General features: G+C 49.7%; 1 protein-coding gene across 1 annotated transcript; it reads right to left on the reverse strand.

Moving 5' to 3' along the window:
- Window positions 1-783: 783 nt before the first annotated feature.
- LOC306781295 (uncharacterized protein) lies at window positions 784-9,651 on the reverse strand. Its single transcript, XM_079274080.1, has 4 exons — window positions 9,503-9,651; window positions 8,926-9,070; window positions 1,234-8,793; window positions 784-1,134 (listed from the first exon to the last, which is right to left on the reverse strand). Exon 3 carries the CDS (start codon window positions 3,785-3,787, stop codon window positions 2,435-2,437), a length of 1,353 nt encoding a protein of 450 aa, XP_079130206.1. The 5' UTR covers window positions 3,788-8,793; window positions 8,926-9,070; window positions 9,503-9,651; the 3' UTR covers window positions 784-1,134; window positions 1,234-2,434.
- Between the last annotated feature and the right edge of the window lie 266 nt (window positions 9,652-9,917).

A 9,917-nucleotide genomic window follows, 5' to 3' on the forward strand; every position in this document is an offset into this window, starting at 1 on the left:
AGGTTGCAGTATACTTTTACATGTTGCTATTTACGTGCACATCCGTGTTCGCACGCATTCACATATTCCTGAACACGCGGGCACTTTTGAAATTGCTCCGTGCACACGAGCTGTATTTGCGTCCCAATGCGCTGCAGGTTGTGTGCACCGCATGCACACAAGTGTGTGTATCAGAGCGTGCGTCTCTCCCAGCAGGTGTGTGAAAATGTGACTCCCCCCCCCCCCCCCTCTGTCGGCTTCCCTTTTCTGGGCTGGTTACTCGGGGGGCATGCTATAAAAGGAAAGGGCGCCGTCAGCCTGTGTGATGTAGCTGGCCGTGTGCTACACACACACACACACACACACACACACACACACACACACACACACACACACACACACACACACACAAGCTAAGGATAAGGCAGCAAGACGATATGGGCCAAAGGGCCAGCTGAGTTTACTAAACTTTCACAGGAGACTAAAATAGGTCCTGCCAATTTGTCGAGTTAATAACGTCTCTGTGCATGTGTGTGTGTGTGTGTGTGTGTGTGTGTGTGTGTGTGTGTGTAAAGACAAGTGAGTTCTGTTTAACTTTTGGTGGAGACGGAAAGAAACGTTTGACACGTTTGGTGAATGAATGAATGGACGTGTTAACGTCAGGAAACAAGAAAGAAAACACGGCAGCACTGATTGGGGGCATCCAGCAAACAGAGGAAGCGAGGGGACGAGATGGAGTCATTGAGGGAGTAACAGGTTACAGGGTGGCTGTTATCAGCCAAGGGATTGCTTGTTCAATTTCAATTCAATTAAATTCAATTTATTTTTGTATAGCCCAAAATCACAAATTACAAATTTGCCTCAGAGGGCTTTACAATATGTACACGTTTGACATCTTCTTGTCCCGGGACCCTCACATCAGAACAGGAAAAACTCCCCAAAAACCCCTTTAACGGGGAGGAAAGAGGAAGAAACCTGTGGGAGAGCAATAGAGGAGGGATCCCTCTCCCAGGATGGACAGAAGTGCAATGATGTCATGTGTAGAACAGGATAGTGAATTACAACAAATTCAATGTAATTACAGCACATTCAATGTATGACACAACCACGACAGGAGGCAACACCTGGTCCAGGTAAACCCGGATAGACAGGAACCTGTGAGGCGAGAAAGCACAGAGACTCTGGTGAAGAAGCAGGTCAATAATGTGCATTAATGGTATCGGTAATATGAAATTCACTAGCTTAGGGCCCCACCTCGGCGATTTGGCCGGCTGGAGAGTTTTAGGGATGGTTGGTGGAGGGTAGCCTGAGCGAAGCGGTTTGGGGAAAGGCTAGTTTGAGGGTCCACTGCGGCTCCCGGGCCTTGCACACCCCCCGGTCCATGTGGGACAGTAGTGGCTGTGGAGGCAGGTGGCCTTCCGGGAGTAGTTTTAAAGAGGGGCGGGAGGGTGGGGTGCGAAAGGCGTACAGGCTGAGCTATGGTGGCCGTGGGTATTTGTAGGGTGTGGCCGGGAGTGGCCCCGTGGAGGTGTGGCCCTGCTCCTGAAATTCAGCTAAGGTTTATCTCCAATTCACTAGCTTAGGGCCCCACCTCGGCGATTTGGCCGGCTGGAGAGTTTTAGGGATGGTTGGTAGCCTGAGCGAAGCGGTTTGGGGAAAGGCTAGTTTGAGGGTCCACTGCGGCTCCCGGGCCTTGCACACCCCCAAAAGCCTGCCTACGGGAGCAGTGCCGCCTGCCCGTTGCGCATGTCGGTGGCGCTGTGGCGAGTGTAGAGTTGGTAGGCGGGGGAGGGCCAGCGGCCCAGGCTTTGATGGTGGTCTGGGACTCCTCTGCTCGCTGCGGTGGTGGCGGCTCCTACGCGGGAGGAGTGGCCAGGGAAGGAGCCGGGATTGATCCCGGAGATGGTTAGGATTCCCCTGAAGTGCCAGAGGAACCAGGATCGGTCGGCGATGCGGCCAGTCTCTGTGGTGAACAGTGGTTCGTGGGGGGCGGTTTGCTGTGTTTTCCTGGTTTGTAGTTAGCGTATGAGGGGTTCGTAGGGGCTCAGGTGTGAGTTGAATTTGAAATATAGTACGGGGGCCGGCTCTTCTCTTCCTTCAAGGCTGGTCTCCGGCAATGTCGTCCGTCGTGAAGAACCCCCCAAAAGACGGCAGAGGGAGCGGCATCGTTGTTGGCCAATTGGTGAGTTCATCGCTGGAAGTGGGCGGGGTGGGGGCACTGGCGTCCTGCGTTCCGTTGTTGCTTTGCGTTCCGTGCTTGCTGCGTCTCGTTGCCTGCTGCGTTGCGTGGCTGCGTCGTGCGTCGTTCCGTTGCTGCGTTCCGTTGTTGCTTGATGTGATCCGTTGTTGCTTGCTGCATTGCTGAGTCGTTACTTGCTGCGTTGTTACGTTGCTGCGTCTGTTGCACTGTGTTGCTGTATCCCGTTGTTGCTTGCTGCGTCGTTGCGTTGCTGCGTTACGTTGCTGCGTTACGTTGCTGGGGTGCGTTTCTGTGTTCCGTTTCTGTGTTCCGTTTCGGTGTTCCGTCGTTGCAATGCGTGGCTGCTGCGTTCTGCCGTTGCTGCATTCCGTTCCGGCGTTGCTGCGTTCCGTTCCATTCCGGCGTTGCTGCGTTGCGTAGCATGGCTGAGTCGTTGCTTTTCTTTCTGGCCCGGCGGCGGGGCCGTATGGCGGCTGGTTTGGAGGAAGGGGGGGGGGGCAGTGTGGTGCCGAGAGGCAGCGGATGGGCTAGTTGTGGAGTAGGAAGAGAAAAGGTGGGAACTGGCATCCCGGTGCCTGGAAACAGTGTGGTGGGAAAAGGGGGATAGGGGGGGAGGACAGAGGAGAGGGAGCCTGGCACCTCGGTGCCCGGACCCGTCGTGATGGGAAAGGCATGTGTGGTGGGGAACGTGGGATAGGGGGGAGGGACACAGGAGAGGAAACCCGGCACCCCGGTGCCGGGGTGGGGAGCAGAGGAAGTGTGGTGAGAGGGGAAAGTGAAAGTACAGGCCGAAGGAACGAAGCTGGAAGGAGCAGTAGGATCCTGCGGAAGTAGTGAGGGAGGGAGAGTTGGCATTCCGGAGCGGCCATGAATCGGGGGGTTTGCATGGGAAGGTGGAGGGGGACGCTGTGAACCTGGCAACCTGGAACGTCGAGGCCGGCGGGGCGGGGCTTGGTGGTGCGTGATTGCGTCGCTGACAGCGCGCCCGTGTGTTGCTGGAAAGTGGCGAGGTGTCATGGCGGCTGCGAGGAGTTGGAGCAGTGTCGCTTTTTTGTCGCGGCGCTTGTGGGGGATCCCACTCTCCTGCAGCTCCATTAACAGGCGCGCTACGGTCCAGGCGGCGATCCTGGGCGGGTCGGTTCCGCTGGGAGATGCGGTCGGGGCGCGAGCGCCGTGCCGGTGGCTTCGAGCGCGGCGTGCTGGGATGCTGGAGTCGCCGGAAGCCGGGCTGTCGGAGGTTTGTCCCCGAGCGCTGCGTCCGGAGCGAGCGGAGGAGGAAGGGGGGGGCTTCCGCGTCCATTGCCCGCGTTCCCGGGCAGCGGATCGCCGTCTGCCACGGAGGCGTGCCGGAGTGGGACTTGGTTCGCTGGACGATGACGGTCGGTCTGGGTCCCCGTACTGGCGGATTGCCCGGAGGGAGGGATTCCGGTCGATGGATGTGGCCGGTCGGCGGGTTCGGCTGCGTTGGGCCGCCGGGCCGCTCCTGGAGGCGATCGGTGGCGTCTGGAAGCCCTGCCTCGGAGGAGTGCGGCCCCGGGCTGTGCGGGTGGCGGCTGGGGAGGCAAACGGTTCGTCGTCATCGGGAGGCCCGGTTAGTAGCAGGTCCATGCTGGCGAGGTAAGGGGTTTATTTTCCTTTCCTGTTCGTTGTTTTTGCGGTGCTGCGGGCGTTCTTGCGTTTTCAACGTGGGATAGGGGGGGGGGGGCGTTCTTGCGGTTTGGTGCGAACGACGTAGCAGCCTTCTTCTTTTCTGAAGGTGTAGCAGCCTTACGGTTTGGTGCGAAAGGCGTGCAGGCTGAGCTATGGTGGCCGTGGGTATTTGTAGGGTGTGGCCGGGAGTGGCCCCGTGGAGGTGTGGCCCTGCTCCTGAAATTCAGCTAAGGTTTATCTCCAATAGTAATGTGAGTAATAATAAAAGTGATATTAGCAGTTGGAGTCAGCAGGGCCATGGTAGGAGGACCAGGGACCAGGGTCCAGATGAAACCATGCTCCATGGAAACCTGTGAGGAGAGGAAGCACAAGGACTCCGGGGAAGAGACAAAATCAGTACTGTGCATTAATGGTGTCGGTAATAGGATTAATAATGTTAATAATGAAGATCGTAGTAGGTGTCAGCAGGGCCATGTGTCAGGATCCAGGATCCCTGTCTGACCTGACTCCTCCCATGGCCACACCCTTGAGTGTGCACAGCTGAGGACACTCCAGCTGATCACCTCCTGCTGCCTGACACACCAGACTCAGGGCCCACTAATGAGTCTCCTGTCACTACATAAGCTCTGGCCCTGCAGTCTGGGGTTGTCAGGTCGTACCGTCTTTCACCCGCGTCAACCCCGTGGCGTCCTCTGCCCTCCTTGTGTGTACGGATTACACTCCGCCGCTCTGCCCTCCTTGTGTGACACGGACTACTCTCGCCGTCAAGCTGCCAGCCCTCCGGTGTCGAGCCACGGGCCTCACACCGTCGATCTGCCACTCGGGTGTCGGACCACGGGCTCCACACCTTCACACATTCTGAATAAAACCTGTTAATAGTAACTTCTGTCTCCTGTGGTCTTGCGTTTGGGTCCTACCTGTGAACTCCCACATAACACCATGGCTGGTTGAAGAACCAGTGTCCAGATAAAACTGCGGTCATCCTGTGAGGCAAGAAAGCACAAATACTCCGGGGAAGAAGTAAAGTTAGTAATGAGCATTAATGGGACATCAATGCATACAGACGGAGGTGAAGAAGAGGAGGAGAGAGGTGCTCAGTGTCGGAAGTCCCCCTGTAGTTTTTGCTTATACCAGTTTGTCCATGGGCCGGTCCAAGGCAAGCCAGAGCTAGCCCTAACTATAAGCACTATCAAAGAGGAAAGTCTTAAGCCTACTCTTAAATGTGGTGAGTGTGTCTGCCCCCCGGACTGAAACGGGAAGCTGGTTCCACAGAAGAGGAGCTTGATAACTGAAGGCTCTGGCTCCCATCCTACTTTTTAAGACTCTAGGAACCACAAGTAACCCTGAATCACTGGATCGCAGCTCTCTAGTAGGGCAGTATGGTACTATAAGCTCTTTAAGATATGATGGAGCCTGACCAATTCAGGCTTTGTAGGCAAGTAAAAGGATTTTAAATTCTATTCTGGATTTTACAGGGAGCCAGTGCAAAGAAGCTAATACAGGAGTAATATGATCTCTCCTCTTAGTTCTTGTTAGTACACGAGCTGCAGTATTCTGGATCAGCTGGAGAGATTTAAGAGACTTATTAGAGCAGCCTGAAAATAAGGAATTGCAATAATCTAGTCTAGAGGTAACAAATGCATGAACTCATTTCTCTGCATCGCTTTGAGATTGGATGTGCCTGATTTTTGAAATATTACGTAGGTGAAAAAAGGCAGTCCTAGAAATAAGTTTTATCTGAGAGTTGAAAGACAAATCCTGATCAAAGGTAACTCCAAGATTCTTGACGGTGCTGCTGGATGCCAGTGCAATGCCATCTAGAGAAACTATATCATCAGATAACTGATTTCGGAGGTGTTCTGGGCCTAGTAGAATAACTTCAGTTTTGTCTGAGTTTAACATCAGGAAGTTGCAGGTCATCCAGGTTTTTATGTCCTTAAGACACGCTTGCAGTTTAGCAAGCTGGTTGGTTTCGTCTGGTTTGATCGATATATATAATTGAGTATCATCTGCATAACAATGAAAGGTTATAGAGTGTTTTCTGATAATATTGCCTCAAGGGAGCATATATAAGGTGAACAAGATTGGTCCAAGCACAGAACCTTGTGGAACTCCATAACTGACGTTGGTCTTCATCAAGGCTTCATCATTTACATAAACAAACTGAGATCGATCCGATAAATAGGATCCAAACCAGTTCAGTGCGGTTCCTTTGATGCCAATATAATGTTCCAGTCTCTGCAACAGGATGTAGTGGTCTATAGTGTCGAACGCAGCACTAAGGTCTAACAGGACAAGAACAGAGACAAGTCCTTTGTCTGATGCGATTAGAAGGTCATTAGTTATTTTTACCAGAGCTGTCTCTGTGCTATGATGCTTTCTAAATCCTGACTGAAAATCCTCAAATAAACTATTGTTACACAGAAAGTCACACAACTGATTTGCAACTGCTTTCTCAAGGATCTTAGAGAGGAAGGGAAGGTTAGAGATCGGTCTATAGTTGGCCAACACCTCTGGATCCAGAGTGGGCTTCTTAAGAAGAGGTTTAATCACAGCTACTTTGAAGGACTGTGGTACATGACCTGTTACTAAAGACAGGTTGATGATATCTAATAAAGTTGTGCGAATTAATGGTAGCACTTCTTTAAGCAGCCTAGTCGGTATAGGGTCTAAGAGACAGGTGGAAGGTTTAGACGTAAAAATTGTTGAAGTCAGTTTGTCAAGGTCAATGGGAGTAAAGCCATCTAAACATATATCAGGGTTTACAGCTGTTTCTAAGGTTACTCTATTTGTGGAAAGATTGGTGGAGGGCAGGAGATTATTAATGTTCTCTCTAATAATCATAATCTTATCATTAAAGAAGTTCATGAAGTCATTGCTACTGAGGTCTATAGGGATACTCGGCACAACAGAGCTGTGACTCTCTGTCAGCCTGGCTACAGTGCTGAAGAGGAACCTGGGGTTGTTCTTATTTTTCTCTATTAACGATGAGTAATAAGCTGCTCTGGCATTACGGAGGGCCTTCTTATATGTCTTAAGACTGTCTCGCCAGAGTAACCGATATTCTTCCAAGTTAGTGGAACGCCATGTTCTTTCAAGCTTTCGTGATGTTTGCTTTAATTTGCGGGTTCCAGGGTTATACCATGGAGCGAATCTCCTTTGTTTTACCAACTTCTTTTTTAAAGGAGCAATAGAGTCTAGTGTCCTTCTCAGTGAGCTTGTAGCACTATCGACAAGATGATCAATCTGGGTAGGACTAAAGTTAGCACAGGAGTCCTCCGTCACATCGAAGCATGGTATCGAGTTAAATACAGACGGAATCACTTCTTTAAATTGAGCTACGGCACCATCAGATAGACATCTAGTGTAGTAACTCTTGCTTAACGGTATACACTCCGTTAGTAAGAATTCAAAGGTTATTAGATAATGGTCCGACAGAAGAGGGTTCTGTGGATAGACTATTACATCTTCCATGTTAATGCCATAAGTCAGAACCAGGTCGAGAGTGTGGTTAAAAACAGTGAGTGGGTTTCTGCACATTCTGACAGAAACCAATCGAATCTAATAATGAGATAAATGCAGTACTGAGGCTATTGTTCTCGACATCCACATGAATATTAAAGTCACCTACAATAATTACTTTATCTGTTTTAAGGACTAGACTTGATAAAAACTGAAAATATTCCGATAAAAATTCCGAATACGGACCTGGGGCCCGGTACACTATAACAAATGTAACTGGCTGTATTGTTTTCCAGGTTGGGTGTGAAAGACGAAGAACCAAGCTTTCAAATGAGTTATAGTCTAGTTTAGGTTTAGGGGTTAACAATAGGCTGGAGTCAAAGATGGCTGCTACTCCACCTCCTCGGCCGGCGCCTCGAGGAATGTGAGTATTGATATGACTTGGAGGAGTTGATTCATTTAGGCTGACATATTCATCATTACTCAGCCAGGTTTCAGTAAGACAAAATAAATCAATATGATTATCTGATATTAGCTCATTTACTGGTAGAGCTTTAGATGACAAAGATCTGATATTTAAGAGTCCACATTTAATTATCCTATTTTGTTGTACTGTTGCGGTAGTTTTAACTTGGATTAAGTTATTTTGTTTAACTCCTCGATCGTTTATTTTTGATTTAATTAATTTAAGTGGTCGTGGGGCAGACACAGTCTCGATGTGGTTTTGCGTGAGTAACTGCTCTAATGGAAGCTCAGAGGAGTGTGTAAGACTGCAACTCTGCTTCCTGGTCTGATCTCTGGGTTGTCATGTACCAGGTCCATACAGAAACTGGGTCAGATTTGCAGAGATGAGATCTGCTCCATCCAAAGTGGGATGAATGCCATCCCTCCTAAGCAAACCAGGTTTCCCCCAGAAAGTATCCCAGTTATCTACGAAGCCCACATTGTTTGCTGGGCACCACCAAGACAGCCAGCGGTGAAACGATGACATGCGGCTAAACATTTCATCATTGGTCAGATTCGGGAGGGGGCCAGAGAAAACTACGGAGTCCGACATGGCTTTTGCGTATGTACACACAGATTCCACATTTACTTTAGTGATCTCAGAGAGCCGTAGCCGACTGTCATTCCCGCCGACGTGAATAACAATCTTACTGTATTTACGGTTGTCTTTAGCCAGTACTTTCAGGTAGGACTCAATGTCGCCTGCTCTGGCCCCGGGTACACATGTAACTGTAGCCTCTGGTTTAGCTAACTTCACGTTTCTCAGAATAGAGCTACCTATGACCAGAACTCTGCTGGGTGCAGAAGACCCGTTTGTAACGCGATGTGGCTGCTGGCGAGTCGAGTGCTTTGCCCCAGGTTTAAGCCTCCGACTGACGTTTTTGAAGCTTTGAGTTTGGCAATGAACAGAGGTTACCATGTTTGGAATGTGGAAGACATAGAGACATCGTATACGGCTCTGGTAGCAGCAGCAACCTGTCAATCACAGTAAGCCCGCCCTAAAGCACAGAAATATATGTATTCAGTGCTTATTTATTGGGCATCAACCTCAGGTTTACACGCTTATTGTTGAAAACTAAATATACATTTCAAATCACAATTAATCTGTGAGACGCAGCAGAGATGCAAACCTGTAGTGAGCCGGTGCAGACTTCTGCATGTAGAAAGAGTGCTTTTTGCAGACATACCTGCCGGCGATCAGCACAGTTTATTGGTTTGTTTTTGTCATGGTCCATCATAACTCTCCACATTTTCTGGCAGATGAATATCAGTTGTCTTTCAGGGAGAGAGCAGACGTTATTTGTCATTTCATGGAGCATAAACTATGGTCAGTTATGTTATAACTCACATAATAATGTAAAAAACAACAACATGTAAGTGTGTATTTATGTCTTTCACCTGAATAATAAATTACAATACAAGGGAGCTGTTACAGTGTTCTATTCATAGACTACTTTGTTGTCATAATTACCTCAGAGACCATATGTGTGTGCAAACAAAGATAACTACAAAGAGAACTCTCTGGAGCCGTGAGAGCAAGAGCAGTGAACCGACCGCAGACAATCAGCAAGAAACATAGAGACAGAGACAAACGGCAACAAAGGCAAAAGAAATGCTGAGTGAGAGGAAAGTTTGCCAATTGGTGCTGTCACTGCTCTGTGAAACACGTGATTCGTTTATAACCTCGTCTCCTCTGTTCATAATCACCGAAGGGCGGGGACGCAAGCTTCGATGTCTCGTACGGCAAGGACAAGGTTTCGCCGTCCGCGTTCTCCATCGAGACGACGGGAGGCTGTGCCCCTCGCCGGTTGGGACGGATCTCCTGCAATGCAGTGAACCGGCAATGCAGATATATATCCTGCCCCAGTGGCACACACACACACGCACACACACACACACACACACACACACACACACACACACACACACACACACGTGCAAGCACTTGCACACAGCAGCAGACACTTCCTGCACATCGTGCACATAACTGCATGCATGCGTCACACATAGAACACACAGCATCCTGCATGCACCCACTCACTTAGAAAATAAAACAAACACATATGCACATATTTAAGACACATACACTTTTCTTTGCAATTGCCTTGACACAGAATCTGGT

This window comes from Melanostigma gelatinosum (assembly GCF_949748355.1).
Source record: "Melanostigma gelatinosum genome assembly, chromosome: 8".
Lineage (NCBI taxonomy): Eukaryota > Metazoa > Chordata > Actinopteri > Perciformes > Zoarcidae > Melanostigma > Melanostigma gelatinosum.

Bases quoted from the DNA above. Each gene is read 5' to 3' on its own strand.
- LOC306781295 (XM_079274080.1), bottom strand. From the start codon at position 3,787: ATGGACCTGCTACTAACCGGGCCTCCCGATGACGACGAACCGTTTGCC.